The 27,844-nt window shown below is 38.4% G+C and overlaps 1 protein-coding gene across 1 annotated transcript in view; it reads left to right on the forward strand.

Annotated features, from left to right (window-relative positions):
• The window catches only part of LOC122702003 (phospholipid-transporting ATPase ABCA3-like), a 223,302-nt gene extending 211,513 nt beyond the window's left edge, over positions 1 to 11,789 (forward strand). Inside the window, exons 29-30 of the mRNA XM_043915525.1 lie at positions 11,218 to 11,291; positions 11,676 to 11,789. Coding sequence (XP_043771460.1) covers positions 11,218 to 11,291; positions 11,676 to 11,789 — 188 coding nt within the window. The remainder of the gene's footprint in view (positions 1 to 11,217; positions 11,292 to 11,675) is intronic.
• The last annotated feature ends 16,055 nt before the right edge of the window (positions 11,790 to 27,844 follow it).

A 27,844-nucleotide genomic window follows, 5' to 3' on the forward strand; every position in this document is an offset into this window, starting at 1 on the left:
TATATGATAAGCCTACAGGAAACATTATTCTCAAAGGTGAAAAACTGAAAGCATTCCCCCTAAGATCAGGAACAAGACAAGGGTGTTCACTTTCACCAATATTATTCAACATAGTTCTGGAAGTCCTAGCTACAACTATCAGAGAAGAAAAAGAAATAAAAGGAATCCAGATCAGAAAAGAAGAAGTAAATCTCTCACTGTTTACAAATGACATGATACTGTACATAAAAAACCCTAAAGATAGTATCAGAAAATTATTAGAGCTAATCAGTGAATTTAGCAAAGTAGCAGGATACAAAATCAATACGCAGAAATCACTTGCATTTCTATATACTAACAATGAAAAATCAGAAAGAGAAATTAAGAAATCAATCACATTCACCATTGCAACAAAAAGAATTAAATATCTAGGAATAAACTTACCTAAGGAGACAAAAGAACTATACACTGATAATTATAAGACAGTCCGTCTGGTCAAGGCTATGGTTTTTCCAGTGGTCATGTATGGATGTGAGAGTTGGACTGTGAAGAAAGCTGAGTGCCAGAAAATTGATGCTTTTGAACTGTGGTGTTGGGGAAGACTCTTGAGAGTCCCTTGGACTTCAAGGAGATCCAACCAGTCCATCCTGAAGCAGATAAGTCCTGGGTGTTCATTGGAAGGACTGATGCTGAAGTTGAAACTCCAATACTTTGGCCACCTCATGTGAAGAGTTGACTCATTGGAAAAGACCCTATTGCTGGGACGGATTGGGGGCAGGAGTAGAAGGGGACGACAGAGGAGGAGATGGCTGGATGGCATCACTGACTCGATGGGCATGAGTTTGAGTAAACTCCGGGAGTTTGTGATGGACAGGGAGGCCTGGTGTGCTGCGATTCATGGGGTCTCAGAGTCGGACACGACTGAGCGACTGAACTGAACTGAACTGAACTGAACTGAATGAAAGAAATCGAAGATGACATAAACAGATGGAGAGATATTCCATGTTCCTGTGTAGGAAGAATCAATATTGTGAAAATGACTACACTACCAAATGCAGTCTACAGATTCAATGTGATCCCTGTCAAATTACCAATGGCATTTTTCACAGAAGTAAAACAAAAAATTTCACAATTCATATGGAAACATAAAAGACCCTGAAAAGCCAAAGCAGTCCTAAGAAAGAAGAATGGAGCTGGAGGAATCAACCTTCCTGACTTCAGATTATACTACCAAGCTACACTCATCAAGACAGCATGGTATTGACACAAAAACAGAAATATAGACCAATGGAACAAGATAGAAAGTCCAGAAATAAACCCATGAACCTATGGGTACCTTATTTTTGACAAAGGAGGCAAAAACATACAATGGGGTAAAAACAGACTCTTCAATAAATGGTGCTGGGAAAACTGGACAGCCACATGTAAAAGAATGAAATTGGAACACTTCCTAACACCATACATAAAGATAAACTCAAAATGGATTAAAGACCTAAGTGTAAGACCAGAAACTATAAAACTGTTAGAAGAAAACATAGGCAGAACACTCGATGACATAAATCAAAGGAAGATCTTCTATGACCCACCTCCTAGAGTAATGGAAATAAAAACAAAAGTAAACTAGTGGAACCTGATTAAACTTAAAAGTTTTTGCACAGCAAAGGAAACTATAAGCAAGGTGAAAAGACAACCCTCAGAATGGGAGGAAATGATAGCAAATGAAACAACTAACAAAGGATTAATTTCCAAAATATACAAGCAGCTCATACAACTGAATACCAGAACAATAAACAACCCAATCAAAAAGTGGGGAAAAGACTTAAACAGACATTTCTCTGAAGAAGACATACAGGTGGCTAACAAACACATGAAAAGATGCTCAACATCATTCGTTATTAGAGAAATGCAAATCAAAACTACAATGAGATACCATCTCACACCAGTCAGAATGGCCATCATCAAAAAGTCTACAAACAATAAATGCTGGAGAGGGTGTGGAGAAAAGGGAATGCTCTTGCACTCTTGGTGGGAATAAAATTCATACAGCCACTATGGAAGACGGTATGGAGGTTCCTTAAAAAACTAGGAATAAAACCACCATATGACCCAGCAATCCCACTCTTAGGCATATACCCTGAGGAAACCAAAATTGAAGAAGACATATGTATCCCATTGTTCACTGCAGCACTATTTACAATAGCTAGAACATGGAAGCAATCTAGATGTCCATTGACAGATGAATGGATAAAGAAGTTATGGTACATATACACAAAAGAATATTATTCAGCCATAAAAAGGAACACATTTGAGTCAGTTCTGATGAGGTGGATGAACCCTGAACCTATTATACAGAGTGAAGTGAGTCAGAAAGAGAAAGATAAATATCGTATTCTAATGCATATACATGTAATATAGAAAAGTGGGACTGAAGAATTTATTTACAGGACAGCAGTGGAGAAACAGACATAGACAATAGACTTATGGACCTGGGGAGAGGGGAAGAGATGGTGAGATGTATGGAAAGAGTAACGTGGAAATTTACATTATGATATGTAAAATAGATAGCCAATGGGAATTTGCTGTATGGCTGAGGAAACTCAAACAGGGACTCTGTATCAATCTAGAGGGGTGTGATGGGGAGGGAGATAGGAGGGAGGTTCAAAAGGAATGTCATAATGAAAGAGATTAAGCAGAGACACAAACATTAATTTTAGACTTTAAAGGACATCAGATATTTAAGGTAATGGTGTGTAATATATAATAAATGTGGAAGTTCCACTTCCAGAATGGCAATATAAAGTCTCTGCAGACCTGTTGCTCAGCATAACAGATGAAATTTATTTTTGAAACAACCATAATAAGTCTCTGGAAATAATCCTAAGGACATACAGCAACTGAAGAAACATTTATTCAAGAAAATCTATTAAAACTGTAAGAACAGAAAGATCCTTTGATGTGTGAAATAAAACTTGCTTCTTCCCAACTCTTCCCAGCCCAATTCAATGAAAACTCCACTGCAAGTAGGCGCAACCAAGAACAGAGGGCTTCCTCTCCTATCAGCTTCAAGTTGACCACTATGGTATCTTCCTGGGAGGAGCAAGATGTCAACATTTCTCATTCTGTCCCCATCTACCTGTGGCAGAGGCTAATTTTCAGGCAATTACAAGCCAAGAGATCAGGGACTCCCTTTTCTATTTAGCCCTCCTTTATGGAACAGAGACTCTATCTCATCCACGCTGTGCTGAGAATATGGGGGTTCAAATTACCCATGACCTGACTCATTTTCAGGTCAGAGCTTCTGCAGCATGAGTACAACCTGCTGATACCACCTTCTTCCCAGTTCCTCAAGCAAGGATGTCATGCAGAAGTGGACTACTATCCCACTTCTCAGTTCCAGAGCCATGGCTCAGAGATTTTTCCCATGAGAAAGCAAAGCATAAAACAAAGAGCTCTGAAGCTCTTTCCCAAGACTGACTTTATTTGAAAGAGAATGCGGGGAAATTTAAGCTCAAAAGTATTCTCAAAAGCAATGACAGTTTTAGTGGAAAGCAATTAAGAGGAGACTAGATGTCTTATTAATAAGTATAAACTAAATCAGATCAACTAGTTTACCAGAGAAAACCGGCTAGTTTACCACTAAGAATAGTGCTTCTGGGATCAGAGCAAACTGCAAACATTTGATTCAAAAACTATCCCTGCAAAGAACTTAAATGAAATTGAAACTATCTGTGGGATAATGTATGCCCTAGGATATTGATGAAAACAAGAGAGCTAGCGATTTTTAACAGAAGAATTTAGCATTTGGCTATACTCAGGGCAAGTGACAGAGAGAGCCCTGCTAAAGAAACTGTCATCCCTGGGTGACCGTGCACATGCCTGAAGCAGTGCCCTCTAGGGAGCAACGTCAGAGGTTTTATACCACAGCGGGGAGGGCAAGTAGACTTCACTAAAATACTTCAGCCAGTCAAAAAATAAATGAAAAATCAAACCACAAGTTTTAAATTACTAGTTGATAGCTCAGTTCATAAAGAACCGCCTGCAATGCAGGAGACCCCAGTTTGATTCCTCGGTCGGGAAGATCCGCTGGAGAAGGGATAGGCTACCCACTCCAGTATTCTTAGGCTTCCCTTGTGGCTCAGCTGGTAAAGAATCTGCCAGCAATGCAGGCCTGGGTTCGATCCCTGGGTTGGGAAGTTTCCCTGGAAAATGGAAAGGCTACCCACTCCAGTATTCTGGCCTGGAGAATGCCATGGACTGTATAGTCCATTGGGTCGCAGAGTCAGACACGACTGAGCGAATTTCACTTCACTTCACAACAGAATAACTTATATGCCCAGTTTTCCAGGGACTATTGTATAGCACATGAAACTCTGCTCAATGTCATGTGGCAGCCTGGATGGAAGGGTAGTTTGGGGACGGGGGCAATGAATACATATATATGTATAGCTGAGTCCCTTCATTGTTCACCTGAGACTATCACAACACTGTTATTTGGCTATACACCCATACAAAATTAAAAGTTTTTTTAAATGTCCAGTTTTCAACAAAAACTTATGAGACATGCAAAAAACAAAACGTGACCCATACCGGGGAAAGGAGGTGGCAGGAAGCTAGCAATGGAATCTGAAAGCAACCAGATTTCAGTCTTAGGAAAGACTACAAAGCTATAATAAATACATTCAATAGGCAAAGTTAATGCTTCAGGAAGTAAAGGAAGGCATACCAAAAAATCTCAACAAATAAAACATATTGCCAAAGAGTTAAAAATTATTTTTAATGAACCAAAAGCATATTCTGTTATGGAAAAGTATAATATCTAAAATGAAAATTTTGCCAGTAGAGATCAACAATAGATTAGAACTACCAGAATTAGCAAAATTGAAGATAGATCAGTAGAGATAATGTGATCCAAAGAACAAAATTAAAAAGTAAGAAGAAAATTAACAGAGCCTCAAAAACCTGTAGGGAACCATTAAGTACATCTATATATGCAAAATGGGAGCACCAGAAGAAAAAGAAAGGGCAGAAGATATATTCCAAAAACTAGCCCCTGAAGACTTCTCAAATTTAATGAAAAACATTAATGTCTAGATCTGAGATGTTCAGTAAATATAAATATAAAGAGATAAATACCCAGAGAGCTACACACAGAAACATCAGGGTAAAAAATGCTAGAAGCCAAAGGGAAGAATCTTGACACCAATAAAATAACTTTGCATGAAATAAAAGAGAAAATCAAAAATTAGCAAAAAGTGACATCAGGGAAGATGACAGAGTAGAAAGCTCCAGGAACATATCTCTTCACCTAGACAATAATTAGTCTGGCAGAAATTGTCTGATGTAATTATTCTGGAACTCTTAATGTCTGTTTGAAAATTTGCAGGTTCTAGGGGAAGTATGACCCTAGAAATTAATTGTGATTAATTTCAATCACTTTAATATAGCGCAGTAGTGGTTACCCATCTTCTAATTTCCAGCCCCATGAAAGGTATCCAAACCAGTGTTCCTATAGTAGCTTGAAGAGTAATAGTAGGCAATAAGGACCTTGCCCTCCAAATATCAAGGCTCTATATTCTGGTTACAGATTAATCCTTTGAATCAAGGACCTAAAGACACAAAGGCAGGTCACCATTAATGCAACCACCATCAGCTGAAAGAGCGTGCAGGGAATTTAGAGAGAAAGTACTTTTTTTCATTTTTCCTTCATTTTTCCTTTTCCTGCCTCTCAGAAGTGAGACATGTAGGGATTATGATATTCAAAACTCACAATATATGCAAAAAAAAATTAGAAAACCACTGCATATGCCAGAGAAAGATGTAGGCACAAAAAAAGTACACCTGAGGAGATCTCACACTTAAACCTCAAGCTTATCTCCAGCAGACACATCCTCCAACAATTTTAAGCTTTTTTAAACAGCAAACACTGGAGAAAAGGGAGAATCTGATTCCCAGAGTTATCGTATTTTAAGATTCAAGTTCACTTTCACATGAAAAAATTACAAAACAAAGTAATAGGAAAGTTTGGCCCACTCAAAAGAAAAAATAATCAAAAGAAACCATCTCTGAAGAAGAACAGATGGAAGACTTACTAGACAAAGACTCAAACAAGTGTCTTGAAAATGCTCAAAGAGCTAAAAGAAGACATTGACAAATTTAAGAAAACAGTGTATGAGTGAAATTGGAAACTCAATAAAAAGGATAGAAAGTATTAAAAGGAGCCAAAAGAAATTCTGAGATGAAAAGTACAATTACTGAAAAGAAAAATACACTACATGGATTTAAAGGCATATTTGAACATAGAGAAAAATCAGCAAGCTTGAAGATAGCACAATTGAAATTGTCAAGTCTGAGGAACAGAAAGAAAGAGGGTTTAAGAAAATTGAACAGCACCTAACAGACTTGTTGAACAATACCAAGATCAACATATGCAGTTTGGGAGTCCCAGAGGAAAAGAGAGAGAAAGAAAAGGGTAAAAAAGAACATTTGGGGAAAAAAAAAAGAACATTTGAAGATACAATGGCTGAAAACTCATATTTGATGTAAGCTTTGAATCTACAAATCTAAAATCATTGTTTAGAATAGGATAAACTCAGAGAGATCCACACCAAGATACATTACAATCAAATTGTCAACAGCCAAAAAGAGAGTTTTGTTTATACATTCATCAAAATGACTTAATAATCTTTGCCCTTTTTTCTATTAGTGTGGTGAATTACATTGGTTGAGTTTTTAAAGTAAGCCAACATTGTATTCCTGTAATAACTCTCACTTGGTTGTAGTGTATTCCCTTTTTTATGTAATGTTAGATTCAATTTACTAGTATTTGCTAAGTGTATTTTCTCCTATGCTTAGAAGATATGCTGGTCTATAATTTTCTTTCCTTGTAGTTTGTGGTGTCTAATTACTTATAGCATTAAGGTTATACTGTCTCATAAAATGAACTGTGAAGGATACTGCCTTTTTCTACTTCTAAGGTACATAGTAGTAATGAATTCATATGTTCACTATGTTCACTAAAAAATGTGTACATAATTGTTTATTAATGCACTACACATAATGGCTAAAACTTCACATAATGGCTAAAACTACACGTAATGGCTAACACTTCCATCCGTCAATGGAATGGATAAATAAATTATGGCATATTCATAATATGATGGAATATGATTCAGTCTACTGAAGTGGAATACTGTACATATACATTAGAATAGTATTCATCAATGAGAATGCACAAACTACAACTACATAGCATACAACCCAAACACAATATGGAAGGAGAAAGCCAAACACAAAAGATGTAATGAACTTTTTGAAAATTCATTGAGCAGTATAATTATGATTTGTTTACTTTTTTTGATTGGAGGAAAATTGCTTTACAATGTTGTATTGGTTTCTGCTGTACAACAATGCAAATCAGTCATTACTATATATGTATATCACCTCCCTCTTGAGCCTCCCTCCACCCCTCTATCTCACCCCTTTAGGTCATAACAGAGGGCCAGGCTGGGCTCCCTGTGTTATATAGAAATTTCTCACCAGATATCTCTTTTATGCATGGTACTATATATATATGTCAATACTACTTTCTCCATTCATCCCACTCTTTCCTTCCCCCCACTGTGTCCACAGTCTGTTCTCTATATCTCCATCTCCATTTTTTCTCTGCAGATAGGTTCTTGATACCATTTTTCTAGATTTCACATGTATGCATTAATATACAGTATTTATTTGTCTCTTTGTGACTTACTTCACTCTGTATCACAGGCTCTAGGTTCATCCACCTCTCTAGAACTGATTCAGATTCATTCCCTTTATAGCTGAGTAATATTCCATTGTGTGTATATATATATATATACATATATATATATATATATCACATCTTCTTTATCCATTTATCTGTTGATGGACATCTAGGATGTTTCCATGTCCTAGCTATTGTAAATAGTGCTGCTATGAACATTAGGTTACATGTGTGTTTTTCAATTATGGTTTTATTTGTTTGCTGTATGTGTGATACTTCAGAATTTTCTTTAAAAATAAACAAAGCAAAATTGAAAAAAGGCAAACAAAATGCTCACATACAAGAATTATAATTACTGAAATTAAAACCAAATGAGCAGTTTTGAATTTTCCCAAATTTCTTACCAAAATGGAAGAAATAGAATGATACAAGCAAAAACTCGTGAAAACATTTTTAACAAAAACTAGGTGGCAGAGTATTTCCCCAAGAACCCTAGAATACAAACAGGCCAAAATCTCTGACAGCAGTAAGACACAGGTGCAATCAGCAGTTATGCTGCACATAGCCAGAGAAAGAGTTAATTTTGTTGTTCCTAGCAGCTAGAGAAAACAGAAATTTACAAGTTTCAGAGAGAGAAATTTTCAATATTGAAAAAATAATCAAAATAAGCAGGAAACATATAAAAAGGTGTTCAGAATCATTAGGCATCTGGTAAATGCAAATTTAAACTGGCATGAGATATCACTACACACACATCAAAATGGCTAAAATTTTTTAATTGACCATACCAAGAGTTGGTACAGAGAGGAAAAAAGGAGATCTCATACATGGCTGGGGGAAACATAAGATATTTGGAAAACTTTGGCAGTGTCCACTAATGTTAATGATACTCAGACCTCTGTACCCCAGGAAAATGATTTCATATAAGTACCAGGAGGTAGGTAAAGAATGTTCAAAATAAAGTTGAATGTAATAGCCCCAAACCAGAAACTGTATTAGTTACCTCTCAACTTAGCGACTAAACAGCAGTAGCAGCAGCTGCAAATTACCAAAACTTAACTTAGTGATCTAATATTTTAGTGGCCTAAAACAACAATAAACACTCATCACAGGTATATGGGTTAGAAATTGAGAAGAGGCTTAGGTGGGTTATTCTGTCTCAGAGTCCCTCATGAGGCTGCAATAAAGCTATCGGCAGGAGCTTCAATTGTATGAAGGCTCTCTGAGGCTGGAGGATCTACTTCCAAGATGATTCACTCACATGGCTGATGACAGTTCGTCACCGCACAGAATTCTCCATAGGACTGCTTGAGTGTTCTCACAACATAGTTGCTGGCTTCCCTCACATCAAATGATCCTAGAGAGAACAAGATAAAAACCACAGTGTCTTTTATAAACTAAGCTCAGAAGTCACACTGTTATTTCTGCAATAACCTATAGATTGCACCTGTCAGCCCCATTCACTGTGGGAGGAGACTAGACAATTTTGTCATCACCAGGAGGCAGAGATCATTTGGGGGCATCTAGAAGGCAATGGACATGAGTTTGAGTCGGCTCCAGGAGTTGTTGATGGACAGAGCAGCCTGGTGTGCTGCAGTCCATAGGGTCGCAAAGAGTCAGACATGACTGAGCAACTGGACTGAACTGAACTGAATTGAGAAGGCTGGAAAGCACACCATATGTCCACCAATAGTAGTGGTATAGTTGCACACGGGAAACTTTACAGTAATGAAAATAAATGAGGTATAGCTATTCACAACAACATGCTGCTGCTGCTGCTGCTAAGTCGCTTCAGTCATGTCCGACCCTGTGCGACCCCATAGAGGGCAGCCCACCAGGCTCCCCCATCCCTAGGATTCTCCAGGCAAGAACACTGGAGTGGGTTGCCATTTCCTTCTCCAGTGCGTGAAAGTGAAAGTGAAGTCGCATCTGACTCTTAGACCCCATGGACTGCAGCCTACCAGGCTCCTCTGCCCATGGGATTTTCCAGGCAAGAGTACTGGAGTGGGTTGCCATTGCCTTCTCCCACAACGACATGGATGAATCCTAAAAATATGTTGAATGAAAGAAGCCAGATAAAAAATAATATATACTGTATGATTGCATTCATATGAAGTACAAAAAAGGCAAAATGAAACTATAATATTTAGGGTTACATACTTAGATAATAAAATTATAAATAAGAAATGTTTACCATAAAAAGTCAAGATAGTAGTTTTCTTTAAGGGATAGGAAGTAAGTCTTGGTAGTGGCATAGGTTTCTTCCAGTGTGTTAGTCGCTCACTTCTATTCTTTAGAAGGGCTGATGCTGAAGCTGAAGCTTCAATATTTTGGCCTCCTGATGTGAAGAGCTGACTCATTAGAGAAGTCCCTGATGCTGGGAAAGATTGAAGGCAGGAGGAGAAGTGGACAACAGAGGATGAGATGTTTGGGTGGCATCACTGACTCAATGGACATGAGTTTGAGCAAGCTCCAGGAAATGGTGAAAGACAGGGAAGTCTGGCGTGCTGCAGTCCATGGGGCCACAGAGAGTGACTGAACGACAACAACAAAGTTGCTCAGTCATGTCCAACTCTTTGCGACCCCGTGGACTGTGGCCCGCCAGTCTCCTCTGTCCATGGGATTCTCCAGGCAAGAATATTGGAGTGGGTTGCCATTTCCTTCTCCATGGACATGTTTGTTAACTTTATTGTAATTCACTAAACTGTACATTTATTTCCATATACTTTTATATGCTTCGTATAGTTTACAGTTTTTAAAGTTTAATAATTTTTTCCTTATTTATGGAGGTTATGCAGGGATTTATTAAAAAAGAAAATCCCTTATTGTAATTGACATAGAGATTATTTATTTTAAATATTTTAATCCCAACTTATTCCACTTGCAGTAGTCTTCAACTGTGTAACAATAAATACAAATACATCCTCTTAGGAGCAGCTACATTATTACTACCTCAATTTCATTTCTGCAGTGAATGCCTTCACATTTGTGTTATATAGACATGAATTTCCTCTTTCCTTTAGGATGAAGATTGCCTACTCATAAGAGTACTATAGAGATCCTACACTACACACACACACACCACACAAATACCACACACACACACAGATACACACAACAGGAAAAAGAAACTATACCCAATTTTTATGAACATAGTTTCAGGACAATGTTTAGAAACTGAGTCCTATAGAACATTAGAGTTCATGTAATTCCACTTTAGCAAAGAGCATGTGAGTTATTTTTTCCATGTCTAAAAGTGATTATCTTACCCTCTGCAATTTTTACAAACTGTGAGCAATAAAACCATATTTCATGTGGAAGTAAATCTATTGAAATACTTAACATGGTCATATATAGTAAAAATGGAATTATGTTATCTTTGTTTTAACTGCATATATCATTTCTCTATTGGTGGTATAACTGGAAAGGGAATTATTGGGGAATTTTGTAAACAGGGCCCTCTCTATTACTCACTTGTCAAATCTTTCCTTTCTTAGGTAACATCATAAACCAGGATCATCAAGGAATCATTGGCTACTACATTCCCAGCAAGGGAATTTGTTGGGGAAAGGTGATTGTTGAAATCATACATTTCTAACATTATGTGTTAATGGAGACCAGTGGGAAGCACAGAGATTCAAGCATGTGGAATGGGAACATGATATTTGCAGAGGAGGAGAACTTTTTAAGCTGCTTTCCAAAGGCCCCTGTAGTTTGACTGATACTTCTGACCCTAACCTCTAATATTCCATACCTGTCAAGAGAATAGAAATAAAGAACTGTCTCCTCTTCTCTATTTTTCAACCATCTTTTCCTTCTTCTTTCTAACTTCCCCCTTCCATATCTTTTTGTTCCTAACCATAAACCTGGCAGGAATTAGGAAGTGATTGGGTGGGTAAAAGGCTCATCTGAGGATACAGCAATAGTAACACCATGATTTTTTTTTCTGTTAAAGGTGTTTCGTATTATGGAGGAAGCTAAAACACTATTCAATCTAGTAGACTATTTCATCAGTCAGATAACGTTGGAACAAATCTTCCTGACTTTTGCTAATATTGATAAGAAATAAAGCTGCTATGAGATTCATTTCTGATGCCGAAAGCTCAGCTTCTCTGTACACCAGTGCCAAATTGAATCTTGGAGACAGAGTTTTGGGTGAAGTAGAATAGTTTTATTGCTTTGCCAGGTAAAGGGGGCCACAGCAGGCTAATGCCCTCAGATTTCCCAACTTGAAGAAGATAGTAAGTTTTATAGTAATTATTCAAGGAGGTTATGATCAGTACATAGACAGTCTTCTGATGGATTAGTGTTAAGGTAAGTAGAAGTCAGCAGCATCAACCTTCAGCTCCAACTGGTCTGAGGTTCTACATGCTTGTGAGCAGCATACTGTCATTAACTGTTAACTTTTCCCACCTGGAGGAGGCAAAGATATCGTTGTGTGTACCCGCTTATGGGGAAACAGGACCCTGCCCCAAGGCTACCCTTGACTGTTCCTCCCTGGTCTCACAAGATCCCCTCCCTTCCCCAATTAACAACTGCTTGAATCTGCCCACTGGAACTCAGGGAAGGTCATGGAGGCTGAATGAAGGCTGTTTCCTGTAATCAAAGAAATGGGGGACACACAAAATCTTTGTTCTCAGGAGACCCACAGGGCCTTGCTCAGCATCATTTCCAACCAGTGACAACTATGCCTTTCTAGGCTGCTGCCTACAACTAGATGCATAGAAGCATCTCTCTCCCTCTCTCTGTCTTTCTCGATCTCACTCTCCCTCCCCTCCCCTCTCTCCTCTCTTCTTTTCTCTTTCTCCCTCCTCCTTCTCCTCCTTCTTCTCTCTCTTCTCTTCCCCTCTTCTTCCCTCTCTCTCCGTGTCTCTGTCTGTCTCTCTCTGTGTGTGTCTCTATCACTCTGTGTGTGTGTACACAAACTGAAACCCCAAAGAAGAAAGTTTGCAACCTTTGATGATTAGCGTAAATGACCTGTTGTTAAGAACTGAACTGTGAAGGGTCTGAGATTTTACCCTACCTGTAAACTGTCAAGTTAGCTTACCACAGTTCCTTGAATACTGGCAGAAGACACTGGAATCCTAGGTCAAGGACACAAGACTTGAGACTTCCCTGCTGGTACAGTGGATAAGAATATATCTGCCAATGCAGGGGACACAGGTTCGACCCCTGGTCCGGGAAGATTCCACATGCCACAGAGCAACTAAGCCTGTGTACCACAACTACTGATCCTGCACTCTAGAGTCTACAAATCACTACTATTGAGCCTACATGCTGCAACGACTGAAACCTGTGTGCCTAGAGCCTTTACTCCGCAAGAGAAGCCACCACAATGAGAAGCCCTCACACTGCAACCAAGAGTAATCCCCACTCACAACTAGAGAAAGCCCACACATAACAACAAAGACCCTATGCAAGCCAAAAAAAAAAGACACTAGACTTTGTTACTCATGGCAGAGATCATATTTGTGTCAGTTCCCCAATCCTACCTGTTTATTCAAAGGGTTGTGTTACAGGAGAGGAACCCTGAGCTTCTGGAACTCAAATCTTCATAATGGGCAGTCAGTAAACCTGCCCAACATGTGCTCTGGAAGTAAACATTTTATTATGCTGAACATTAAGTAAACCTTTCCTCTGGTCCAGAGGGAGATGTTGTCTCTTGTCAAAAGCCATTTGCTCTATAATCATCCTTGCAAAATCCTTGCAAAAAAATCCTTGCAAAACAAAAAGGCAGTTAATACATTTTCTTGAAAATCATACAGAAATGCAAAATACCCATGAAAAATTGTCTCCCAATAATATCTACCATCTTGACTTCTAGTATATTTCCCGTTGTGTATACTACCCCATCAGCTACTCTGGTTAATCTGAGATTTGGGCCAAATTTATTTGGTTCATATTTATTTAATTCACCCATACAGTTGTTAAGACTACTATCAGTAGAACTTTAAGCAACATGATGAGGCTAACCTACAGTATTTGACCTAATCCATGCCTCCCGGCATGGATATTGGATATTGGATAACCAATTTAGTTAACCTTAGAAAATCAAGTGGCTTTCTCACATTTCTGTATTCACCATTTCACTTGTACTGAGGCACTGATTCATGAATAGCCCAATATAATAGTAATTACACTGACTCCATGCTGGCCTGAAAAAAGAGAATCTCAGGAAAGTTCTACCACTCTAAACCACCTTGGTCATGAGATTCTGATTTAACTGCCTTCCTAAATGCCTGCTCTCTTACGACCATCTCAAAGGAGGGAGGCAATGTTTTCTGAAGGGAAGCAAGTTGATGGCTCGATTTCATACAGTAATACAATTATGTGGGTACAACTGGTACCCCTGGAAAGTTTTTCGATTGTTCATGCCCGCAGTGGGACCCATCTCAGTCAGACATCACACAGGTTCACAGTGCCTCAAACATATCCTTCTGGCCAGTTTATAAACATCAAGATTCTCAGTTTGGTATAAATAATTGAATCTAGCCTTTGCCTTTTGAGAGACTATTTGAGGACTATGAATGCAACCCATTCACTTGTCTATACCAACAATAGAAGGCATTTACCTGTCCCCATGGAAAGATAGAACAATGGCTACAAAAGAAGGGATGGGTAAGACCTGGGTGTTGACAAGTGTACTACATGGGAAGTGGAGCCATCCACTGGTATTTCCAGTATGCTTATCATTAATGTTAAGGAGTTACTGTTGTTCAGTTGTTCAGTCATGTCCGACTCTTTGTGACCCCCATGGACTGCAGCATGCCAGGCTTTCCTGTCCTTCACTATCTCCTGGAGTTTGCTCAAACTCATGTCCATTGAGTAAATGATGCCATCCAACCAGCTCATCCTCTGTTATCTTCTTCTCATGCCCTCAATCTTTCCCAGCATCAAGGTCTTTTCCAATGAGTCAGCTCTTTGCATCAGGTGACCAAAGAATTGGAGCTTCACATTCAGCATCAGCCCTTCAAATGAATATTCAGTGTTGATTACCTGAATATCGACTGGTTTAATCTCCTTGCTGCCATAGGGACTCTAAAGAGTCTTCTCTAGCACCACAATTCAAAAGCATCAGTTTTTCAGTGCTCTAGCCTTCTTTATGGTCCAACTGTCACATCCATACATGACTACAGAAAAAAACATAGCTTTAACTATATGGACCTTTGTCAGCAAAGTGATGTCTCTGCTTTTTACTATTCTGTTCAAGTTTGTCACAGCTTTCTTCCAAGGAGCAAGTGTCTTTTAATCTCATGGTTGCAGTCAACATCTGCAGTTATTTTGGAGCCCAAGAAAATAAAGTCTGTCATGGTTTCCATTGTTTCCCCATATATTTGCCATGAAGTGATGGGACTGGATGCCATGATCTTGGTTTCTTGAATGCTGAGTTTTCAGTCAGCTTTTCACTCTCCTCTTTCACCTTCATCAAGAGGCTCTTTAGTTCCTCTTTACTTTGTGCCAAAAGGGTGGTGTTAGCTACATATCTAGGGTTATTGATATTTCTCCAAGCACTCTTGATTCCAGCTGGTGCTTCCTGGAAAAAATCCACCTGGCATTTCATATGATGTACTCTGCATATAAGTTAAATAGGCAGAGTGACATTATACAGCCATGATATACTCCTTTCCCAATTTGGAACCAGTCTGTTGTTCCATGTCTGGTTCTAACTGCTGCTTCTTGATCTGCATACAGGTTTTGCAGGAGGCAGGTAAGGTGGTCTGGTAGTCCCATCTCTTTAAGAATTTTCCACAGTTTGTTGTGATCCACACACTCAAAGGCTTTAGTGTAGTCAGTGAAGCAGAAGTAGATGTTTTTTCTGGAATTCTCTTGCTTTCTCTATGATCCAACAACTGTTGGTATTTCATCTCTGGTTCCTCTGCCTTTTCTAAATCCAGCTTATACAACTGGAATTTCTCAATTCACGGACTGCTGAAGACTAGCTTGAAGGATTTTGAGCATTACTTTGCTAGCATGTGAAATACGCACATTTGTGCAGTAGTTTGAACTTTCTTTGGCATTGCCCTTCTTTAGGATATGAATGAAAACTGATCTTTTCCAGTCCTGTAGTTACTGCTGAGTTTTCCAAATTTTCTGGCACATTGAGTGCAGCACTTTATGTTTTTTCTCCCCATTTACTTTTATTACTTGGAGGCTAATTACTTTACAGTATTGTAGTGGTTTTTGCCATACATTGACATGAATCAGCCATGGATTTACATGTATTCCCCATCCCGATCCCCCCTCCCACCTCCCTCTCCACCTGATCCCTCTGGGTCTTCCCAGTGCACCAGCCCTGAGCACTTGTCTCATGCATCCAACCTGGGCTGGTGATCTGTTTCACCCTTGATAGTATACTTATTTCAATGCTATTCTCTCAGAACATCCCACCCTCGCTTTCTCCCACAGAGTCCAAAAGTCTGTTCTGTACATCTGTGTCTCTTTTTCTGTTTTACATATAGGGTTATCATTACCATCTTTTTAAATTCCATATATATGCGTTAGTATACTGTATTGGTCTTTATCTTTCTGGCTTACTTCACTCTGTATAATGGGCTCCAGTTTCATCCATCTCATTAGAACTGATTCAAATGAATTCTTTTTAATGGCTGAGTAATATTCCATGGTGTATATGTACCACAGCTTCCTTATCCATTCATCTGCTGATGGGCATCTAGGTTGCTTCCATGTCCTGGATATTATAAACAGTGCTGCAATGAACATTGGGGTGCACGTGTCTCTTTCAGATCTGGTTTCCTCAGTGTCTATGCTCAGAAGGGGGATTGCTGGGTCATGTGGCAGTTCTATTTCCAGTTTTTTAAGAAATCTCCACACTGTTCTCCCTAACAGCTGTACTAGGTTGCATTCCCACCAACAGTGTAAGAGGGTTCCCTTTTCTCCACACCCTCTCCAGCATTTATTTCTTGTAGACTTTTGGATAGCAGCCATCCTGACTGGCGTGTAATGGTACCTCATTGTGGGTTTGATTTGCACTTCTCTGATAATGAGTGATGTTGAGCATCTTTTCATGTGTCTGTTAGCCATCTGTATGTCTTCTTTGGAGAAATGTCTGTTTAGTTCTTTGGCCCATTTTTTGATTGGGTCATTTATTTTTCTGGAATTAAGCTGCAGGAGTTGCTTGTATATTTTTTAGATTAATCCTTTGTCTGTTGCTTCGTTTGCTATTCATTTCTCCCAATCTGAGGGCTGTCTTTTCACCTTGCTTATAGTTTCCTTTGTTGTGCAAAAGCTTTTAAGTTTCATTAGGTCCCATTTGTTTACTTTTGCTTTTATTTCCAATATTCTGGGAGGTGGGTCATAGAGGATCTTGCTGTGATTTATGTCGGAGAGTGTTTTGCCTATGTTCTCCTCTAGGAGTTTTATAGTTTCTGGTCTTACATTTAGATCTTTACTCCATTTTGAGTTTATTTTTGTGTATGGTGTTAGAAAGTGTTCTAGTTTCATTCTTTTACAAGTGGTTGACCAGTTTTCCCAGCACCACTTGTTAAAGAGGTTGTCTTTTTTCCATTGTATGTCCTTGCCTCCTTTGTCGAAGATAAGGTGTCCATAGGTTCGTGGATTTATCTCTGGGCTTTCTATTTTGTTCCATTGATCTATATTTCTGTCTTTGTGCCAGGACTATACTGTCTTGATGACTGTGGCTTTGTAGTATAGTCTGAAGTCAGGCAGGTTGATTCCTCCAGTTCCATTCTTCTTTCTCGAGATTACTTTGGCTATTCGAGGTTTTTTGTATTTCCATACAAATTGTGAAATTATTTGTTCTAGTTCTGTGAAAAATACCGTTGGTAGCTTGATAGGGATTGCATTGAATCTATAGATTGCTTTGGGTAGAATAGCCATTTTGACAGTATTGATTCTTCCAATCCATGAACATGGTATATTTCTCCATCTGTTTATGTCCTCTTTGATTTCTTTCATCAGTTTTATAGTTTTCTATGTATAGGTCTTTTGTTTCTTTAGGTAGATATACTCCTAAGTATTTTATTCTTTTTGTTGCAATGGTGAATGGTATTGTTTCCTTAATTTCTCTGTTTTCTCATTGTTAGTGTATAGGAATGCAAGGGTTTCTATGTGTTAATTTTATATCCTGCAACTTTACTATATTCATTGATTAGCTCTAGTAATTTTCTGGTAGAGTCTTTGGGGTTTTCTATGTAGAGGATCATATCATCTGCAAACAGCGAGAATTTCACTTCTTCTTTTCCTATCTAGATTCCTTTTATTTCTTTTTCTGCTCTGATTGCTGTGGCCAAAACTTCCAACACTATGTTGAATAGTAGTGGTGAGAGTGGGCACCCTTGTCTTGTTCCTGATTTTAGGGGAAATGCTTTCAATTTTGCACCATTGAGGGTGATGCTTGCTGTGGGTTTGTCATATATAGCTTTTATTATGTTGAGGTATGTTCCTTCTATTCCTGCTTTCTGGAGGGTTTTTATCATAAATGAGTGTTGAATTTTGTCAAAGGCTTTTTCTGCATCTATTGAGATAATTATATGGTTTTTATCTTTCAATTTGTTAATGTGGTGTATTACATTGATTGATTTGCAGATATTAAAGAATCCTTGTAATCCTGGGATAAAGCCCACTTGGTCATGATGTATGATTTTTTTAATATGTTGTTGGATTCTGTTTGCTAGAATTTTGTTAAGGATTTTTGCATCTATGTTCATCAGTGATATTTGCCTGTAGTTTTCTTTTTTTGTGGCATCTTTGTCTGGTTTTGGAATTAGGGTGATGGTGGCCTCATAGAATGAGTTTGGAAGTTTACCTTCTTCTGCAATTTTCTGGAAGAGTTTGAGTAAGATAGGTGTTAGCTCTTCTCTAAATTTTTGGTAGAATTCAGCTGTGGAGCCATCTGGTCCTGGGCTTTTGTTTGCTGGAAGATTTCTGATTACAGTTTTGATTTCCTTGCTTGTGATGGGTCTGTTAAGATCTTCTATTTCTTCCTGGTTCAGTTTTGGAAAGTTATACTTTTCTAAGAATTTGTCCATTTCTTCCAAGTTGTCCATTTTATTGGCATAGAGCTGCTGGTAGTAGTCTCTTATGATCCTTTGTATTACAGTGTTGTCTGTTGTGATCTCTCCATTTTCATTTCTAATTTTGTTAATCTGGTTCTTCTCTCTTTGTTTCTTAATGAGTCTTGCTAATGGTTTGTCAATTTTGTTTATTTTTTCAAAAAACCAGCTTTTAGCTTTGTTGATTTTTGCTATGGTCTCTTCAGTTTCTTTTGCATTTATTTCTGCCCTAATTTTTAAGATTTCTTTCCTTCTACTAACCCTGGGGTCCTTCATTTCTTCCTTCTCTAGTTGCTTTAGGTGTAGAGTTAGGTTATTTATTTGACTTTTTTCTTGTTTCTTGAGGTAAACCTATAATGCTATGAACCTTCCCCTTAGCACTGCTTTTACAGTGTCCCATAGGTTTTGGGTTGTTGTGTGTTCATTTTCATTCATTTCTATGCATATTTTGATTTCATCTATGATTTGTTGGTTATTCAGAAGCATGTTATTTAGCCTCCATATGTTTGAATTTTTAATAATTTTTTTCCTGTAACTGAGATCTAATCTTACTGCACTGTGGTCAGAAAAGATGACTGGAATGATTTCAATTTTTTTGAATTTACCAAGGCTAGATTTATGGCCCAGGATGTGATCTATTCTGGAGAAGGTTCCATGTGAGTGCAGCACTTTAATAGCATCATCTTTTAGGGCTCAAAATAACTCAGCTGGAGTTCCATCACCTCCACTAGCTTTATTCATGGTAGTGCTTCCTAAGGCCCACCTGACTTCACACTCCAGGATGTCTGGCTCTTGGTTAGTGACCACACCATCATGGTTATCTGGGTCATTAAGACTTCTTTGTACAGTTCTTCTGTGTATTCTTATGGTTTTTCCAGTAGTCATGTATGGACAAGAGAGTATGACTATAAAGAAAGCTGAGAGCCAAAAAATTGATGCTTCTGAACTCTGCTGTTGGAGAAGACTCTTGAGAGTCCCTTGGACTGCAAGGAGATCAAACCAGTCAATCCTAAAGGAAATCAGTCCTGAATATTCATTGGAAGGACTGATGCTAAAGCTGAAGCTCAATACTTTGGCCACCTGATGTGAAGAACTGACTCATTGGAAAAGACTCTCATGCTTGGAAAGATTGAAGGCAGGAGGAGAAGGGGATGACAGAGGATGTGATGGTTGGATGGCATCATCAATGCAATGGATGTGAGTCTGAGCAAGCTCCAGGAGTTGGTGGTAGACAGGGAAGCCTGGCATGCTGCAGTCCATGGGGTCGCAAAGAGTCAGACATGACTGAACTGAACTCTGTGTATTCCTACCACTATTCTTGCCTTGTTAAGGGGAATGGTGATTAAATTGTGATCAGAACCATCTGATAAAAGATGGAAGACTTTTAAAAGATGGTCAAGTTTAGTATGCATGGAATGGTTTGGGAGAATTGCATCATAGCATTTTCCTTCACAAGGCATACTCCACCAGTGGTTCTGAATGACAAAAGATCATTAATGTCCTCCTTTCCCTCAGTCTCTTCAGGGTCTAAGATGTTCCTTTCCCAAGCTTCCTGGCTGTTGGTCTCCCTCCACTACAACAAAGTTGGTGTGTGTCATTCCAGTAACTGTAACTTCACCTTCATTTCATTCATCTCCTATTCACAGTCAGACCTCTCATTTGGAAGGGACAGGTACAAGAAGGACATGTTTCGAAATAAGACTTAACAGAGAAGCCTAAAGAGACTTGAAGGCTAAATGTAATATGCTATTCTTGTTGGGATCCTGGAACAGAAAAACATTAGGTAAAAACTTAGGAAATCTGAATGAAATATGAACTTTAGCTAATGCAACAACATTAGTTCACTAATTGTGAAAAAGTTACCACGCTACTGTAACTTGTTAATAACAGAGGAAATTGGATATGAAGTGATGAGAACTCTTTTTACTATTTTTCTTATTTTTCTATGAAATTATAACTATTCTTTAAAAGAGGTTTTTATTTGATAGATCATAGACCTAAGTATGAAACCCAAAATTGTAAGATGTGTGGAGAAAAAAGGAGAAAATTTTTATGGCCTTGTCTTAGTCAAAGATTTCTTGGCTATGACAAAAAACCATAACCCATGAAAGAAAAAAAAACTGATAAATTGGACTTCAACAAAATTAAATTTTATGCTGTTAATAAACATTGTTAAGGAAATGAAAATACAAGCCACACACTGGGAGAAAATATTTGCACTGAGTGAAAATATATCCAACAAGGTATTTGTATCTAGTATACAATGGTCTGAATGTGTTCACCCAAAATTTGTATGCTGAAGCCTAACAAAGGTGAGATGTTAGGAGGATGGGCCTTTGGGAAGTGATTAGATTATGAGGGTGAGGACCTCATGAATGGGATAAGTGTTCTTACAAAAGAGACTCCAAACTTCCCTGGTGATAAGTGTATAAGTACTGTGGATAAGTGGTAAGTGGATAATCCACCTGCAAAAGCAGGCAACACAGGTTTGATCCCTAGTCCAGGAAGATTCTACGTACCACAGAGCAACTAAGCCCATGAGTTACAATTACTGAATCCAGTGCTCTAGAGCCCTCAAGCTGCAACTCCTGAAGCCTGCGTGCCTAGAGCCTATGCTCTGCAACAAGAGAAGCCACCTCAATGTGAAGCCTGTGCAACACGACGAAGAGTAGCCCCCATTCACTGAAACTAGAGAAGGCCCACATGCAGCAACAAAGATGCAGCATAACCAAATAAATAAAGATTTCAAAAATATATTCATAAGAGACCTCACAGAGATCTCTTGCCCCTTTTATCAAGCGAGGACAGAAAAACATACTGGCTATGAACTAGAAAGATAGCCTTCATCCTATCATGCTAGCGCTGTGATCTCAGACTCCAGCCTCCAGAATGATAAGCAATAAATTTCTACTATTTATAGAACTTATATTATTTATAAATATTATTTATAAACTACCCAGTCCACGGTATTTCATTACAGCTTAAGATCTGAACAGACCGAAGAAGATATACAGATGGCAGATAAGGACAAGAAATGTTGTTCAACATTGTTAGTCATTGGAAAAATGAAATAAGAACCACAATGAGATATCACTACACTCCTATTATAAGAGTGAAAATAAAAATAACAATAACAATTGTTGATAAAGATGTGGAACAACTGGAATTTTCATACATTGTTGGTGGAAATGCAAAATTATACAGCCACTTTGGAAAACAGCTTGACAGTTTCTTATAAAAGTAAACACACACTTGCTATATGTCTCCACAATTCTACTCCTAGGTTTTAACTCAAAAGAAACAAAACCTTATGTTCACACACAAAAAAAAACAGATTAAATCTTTAAAGTGACTTTTTAATAACTGCCAAAACCTGAAAACAATCCAAACATCATTCAACTGGTTAATGAATGAAGAATCAGTACATACATTGAAAGAGTGGAATACTAGTCAGCAATAAAAAAAAAAGAACAATTGATACACTCAACAAAATGCTTGGCTCTTAAAGGCTTCTTAAAGACTCTTAAAGGCTTAGAAGTTTCACTCTTCTACTGAGTGAAATAAGCCAGACTCCAAAGGCAACTAATTCTGTTTGCATGACATTCTGGAAGAAGCAAAACTTAAGAGACAGAAAACAGATCAACAGTTGCTAGGATCTAAAAATAGGGGAATGGGTTGACTACAACATACCAGCATATAAGGATTTTGGGGGTAATACAATTGTTCTATATATTGATTGCACACACTTCTCAAAATTTGACAGTGTGTAAGTTATACATCAGTTTTCTCAAATCCTAAAAAAAAAGACTATCTCTGAAAACTGTAAGTAAATATGTCCAAGAAAAAAACTAGAAAACTTGAACTGATGCATAACTACCTACTTTTACAAAATGGAAATGTTAATCAAAAGTCATCCACTCCATTCCCCCCCAAAAATACCCAGGTGAGTTTTAACTATTTGCAAAGAATCTCGATTTATTACAAAGTTTTCCAGAAAATATAAAAACTGCAAAATTTGTCAAAATCATTTTATTAAAGCAAATAACTTTTATATCAAAGCTAGATAAGAATAATCTATCTAATTTATGAGCAGAGATTTGGACAGATGGTTTTCTAAGCCTTCTATGCAACTATATTTTGGCTTTTCACTATAGCACACTTGGGTTAGTTCCACTTTTTCTGGTATACTGAATCTTCCAACTGAAAACCAATTTCTTGGCTTTTATCCTCATTTTGCTGGAGTAAACCACAAGTAACTTTCTGGGCAAGAGAAGAAAGTAAAGTTTCTGAGTAATTGCCTGGCTGAAAATGTTTCTTTTTTATTCACACTGTAGATAGAAAATCTCCTTTGAATAGTGTATTTCCTCAGAATATTGAAGATATTGTTCCACTGTTTCCTAGCATCCAGGGTTGCTGACCAGCATTATTTTGTAGGTAAATGGTTTCCACTTGAAATATAAACAAACCCACCTCTCCCCACCCAACAAGATTTTTTTCTGTTTATCATTGGGGTTCATACATTTTACAAAGAGGAATCTTGAAAAGACTCACACACTCCAGTGTTCATCAGCATTATTTACAACACCCAAGATAAGAAAGCTAAGTGCTCCCCCACTGGAAGAATGGTAAAGAAGATATGTATATACGTACATGTGTATATACACAATGGAATACTACTCATTAAAAAAAGAATGAAATTTTGCCATTTGCAACAACATGGATGGACCTGGTGGGTATCAAGCTTAGTGAAACAAGTCAGACAGACAACACAAATACTTTATATGTAGAATCTAAAAAATAAAACAAATGAGTGACTATAACAAAACAGAAATAGACTTACAAATATAGAGACCAAACCAGTCCTTACCACTGGGAGAGGGAAGGAGGAAGAGAAAGAGAGGAGGGAATTAAGAGGTACAAACTACTATTTATAAAATAAATAGCTACCAGGAAATGTTGTACTGCTCAGAGAACATAGCCAATATTTTATAATGATCTTAAATGGAGTACCACCTATAAAATTTTTGAATCACTGTTATACACTTCAAACAAACTAAAGTTGTAAATAAACTATACCTCAATAAAAATAAATTTTCCCTATACTTTTAACGTCTCCAAATCTCACTCATCTCCAAACCCTAGGCTTCACCAAGATTCCACCGAGAAAACACGACCAGATCTAGCACATGCCCTGCTGCATGCATGTTAGGCAGTTGATTTGTTTTCATTTGTCAACACACTTCCACTTGCTTTCTGACTTCCAATCTTTCATGGCTCTTATCTATTAACAACCCTAGCCTTTTCTTCTCTTTTTGGTTCAATTCAGTTCAGTTCAGTCGCTCAGTGGTATCCAACTCTCTGCAACCCCATGAACCACAGCACCCCAGGCCTCCCTGTCCATCACCAACTGCCAGAGTTTACCCAAACTCATGTCCATCGAGTCAGTGATGCCATCCAGCCATCTCCTCCTCTGTCGTCCCCTTCTCCTCCCGCCGTCAATCCTTCCCAGCATCAGGGTCTTTTCAAATGAGTCAGCTCTTCCCATCTGGTGGCCAAAGTATTGGAGTTTCAGCTTCAACATCAGTCCTTCCAATGAACACTCAGGACTGAACTTCTTTAGGATGGACTGGTTGGATCTCCTTGCAATCCAAGGGTCTTTCAAGAGTCTTCTCCAACACCACACTTCAAAAGCATCAATTCTTCTGTGCTCAGCTTTCTTTATGGTCCAATTCTCAACATCCATACATGACTACTGGAAAAACCATAGCTTTGACTATATGGATTCTTTGTTGGCAAAGTGATGTCTCTGCTTTTTAACATGCTGTCTAGGTTGTTCATAGCTTTTCTTCCAAGGAGCAAGCGTCTTTTAATTTCATGGCTGCAGTCACCATCTGCAGTGATTTTTGGAGCCCAAGAAAATAAATTCTTCCACTGTTTCCATTGTTTCCCCATCTCTTTGCCATGAAGTGATGGGATGGGATGCAATGATCTTAGTTTTTGATGTTGAGTTTTAAGCCAACTTTTTCACTCTCTTTCACTTTCATCAAGAGGCTCTTTAGTCCTTCTTCACTTTCTTTCATAAAGGTGGTGTCATCTGCGTATCTGAGATGATTGCTATTTCTCCCAGCAGGCTTGATTCCAGCTTGTGCTTCATCCAGCCCAGCATTTAGCATGATGTACTCTGCATATAAATTAAACAAGCAGGGTGACAATATACAGCCTTAATATACTCCTTTCCCAATTTGGAACCAGTCTATTGTTCTATGTCCAGCTCTAACTGTTGCTTCTTGACCTGCATACAGATTTCTCAGGAGGCAGGTCAGGTGGTCTGGTATTCCCATCTCTTTAAGAATTTTCCTCAGTTCATTGTGATCCACACAGTCAAAGGCTTTGGCTTAGTCAATAAAGCAGAAGTTGATGTTTTTCTGTAATTCTCTGGATTTTTTTATGATCCAACAGACATTGGCAATTTGATCTCTGGTTCCTCTGCCTTTTCTTAATCCAGCCTGAACATCTGGAAGTTCACGGTTCACGTGCTATTGAAGTTTGGCTTGGAGAATTTTGAGCATTACTTTGCTAGTGTGTGAGATGAGTGCAACTGTATGGTAGTTTAAACATTCTTTGGCATTGCCTTTCTTTGAGATTGGAATGAAAACTGACCTTTTCCAGTCCTGTGGCCACTGCTGAGCTTTCTAAATTTGCTGGCATATTGAGTGCAGCACTTTCACAGCATCATCTTTTAGGATTTGAAATAGCTCAACTGGATTTCCATCACCTCCACTAGCTTTGTTCATAGTGATGCTTCCTAAGGCCCACTTGACTTCACCTTCCAGGATGTCTGGCTCTAGGTGAGTGATCACACCATCGTGGTTTATCTGGGTCATTAAGATCTTTTTTGTATAGTTTTTCTGTGTATTCTTGTTGCCTCTTCTTAATATCTTCTGCTTCTGTTAGGTCCAAACCATTTATGTCCTTTATTGTGCCCATCTTTGCATGAAATGTTCCTTTGATATCATTAACTTTTTTGAAGAGATCTCTAGTCTTTCCCATTCTACTGTTTTCCTCTATTTGTTTGCATTCATCACTGAGGAAGGCTTTCTTATCTCTCCTTGCTATTCTTTGGATCTTTACATTCAGATGGGTATATCTTTCCTTTTCTCCTTTGCCTTTTGCTTCTCTTTTCTCAGGTATTTGTAAGGCCTCCTCAGACAACCATTTTGCCTTTTTGCACTTCTCTTTCTTGGGGATGGTCTTGATCACTGCCTCCTGTACAATGTCACAAACCTCCATCCATAATTCTTCAGGTATTCTGTCTATCTGATCTAATCCCTTGAATCTGTTTGTCACGTCCACTATATAATTAGAGGTGATTCTATTTAGCTCATACCTGAATGGCCTAGTGGTTTTCCCTACTTTCCTCAATTTAAGTCTGAATTTGGCAATAAGGAGTTCATGATCTGAGCCACAGTCAGCTCCCAGTCTTGTTTTTGTTGCCTGTATAGAGCTTCTCCATCTTTGGCTGCAAAGAATATAATCAATCTGATTTGGGTATTGACCATCTCGGTGATGTTCATGTGTAGTCATCTCTTGTGTTGCTTGAAGAGGGTGTTTGCTATGACCAGTGCATTCTCTTGACAAAACTCTGTTAGCCTTTGCCCTGCTTCATTTTATACTACAAGGCCGAACTTGCCTGTTACTCCAGGTATTTCTTGACTTCCTACTTTTGCATTCCAGTCCCCTATGATGAAAAGGACATCTCTTTTGGGTGTTAGTTCTAGAAGGTCTTGTAGGTCTTCATAGAACCATTCAACTTCAGCTTCTTCAGCATTAGTGGTTGGGGCATAGACTTGGTTACAGTAATATTGAATGGTTTGCCTTGGAAATGAACAGAGATCATTCTGTCATTTTTGAGATTGCAACCAAGTACCGCATTTTGGATTCTTTTGTTGACTATGAGGGCTATTCCATTTCTTCTAAGGGATTCTTGGCCACAGTAGTAGATATAATGGTATAATGGTCATCTGAATTAAATTCACCCATTCCAGCCAGTTTTAGTTCACTGACTCCTAAAATGTCGATGTTCACTCTTGCCATCTCCTGTTTAACCGCTTCCAGTTTACCTTCATTCATGGACTTAACATTCCAGGTCCCTACGCAATATTGTTCTTTACAGCATTGGACTTTACTTCCATCACCAGTCACATCCACAACTGGGCATTGTTTTTGCTTTGGCTCTATCTCTTCACTCTTTCTGGAGTTATTTCTACACTCTTCTCCAGTAGCATATTGGGCATCTACTGATCTCTGGAGTTCATCTTTCAGTGTCCTATCTTTTTGCCTTTTCATACTGTTCATGGGGTTCTCAAGGCAAGAATACTGAAGTGGTTTGCCATTCCCTTCTCCAGTGGACCGTGATTTGTCAGAACTCTCCACTATGACCTGTCCATCTTGGGTGGCCCTACACAGCATGGCTCATAGTTTCATTGAGTTAAAAAAGGCTGTGGTCCATGTGATCAGCTTGATCAGCTTTCTGTGACTGTGGTCCTCATTCCGTCTACCCTCCAATGGACAAGGAAAAGAGGCCTTGGAAATCCATGGAAGCTTCCCAATGGGAGAGAATTAAGTGGTGCTTCAATAAGTTGTGCTGGGAAAACTGAACAGCTACGTGAAAAAGAATGAAATTAGAATACTACCTAACACCATACACAAAGATAAACTCAAAATGGATTAAAGACCTAAATGTAAGACCAGAAACTACTAAACTCTTACAGGAAAACATAGGCAGGACACTCGACTACATAAATCAAAGTAAGCTCTTCTATGACCCACCTCCTAGAGTTATGGAAATAAAAACAAACAAGTGGGACCCAATTAAACTTAAAAGCTTTTGCACAGCAAAGGAAACTACAAACAAGGTGAGAAGACAGCCCTCAGAATGGGAGAAAATAATAGCAAAGGAAAAAACTAACAAAGAATTAATTTCCAAAATATACAAGCAGCTCATACAACTCAATATCAGAAAAGCAAACAACTCAATCAGAAAGTGGGAAAGGGACCTGAAGAGACATTTCTCCAAAGAAGACATACAAAT

The sequence above is a fragment of the Cervus elaphus genome, chromosome 10 (genome assembly GCF_910594005.1).
Source record: "Cervus elaphus chromosome 10, mCerEla1.1, whole genome shotgun sequence".
NCBI classification, from domain to species: domain Eukaryota; kingdom Metazoa; phylum Chordata; class Mammalia; order Artiodactyla; family Cervidae; genus Cervus; species Cervus elaphus.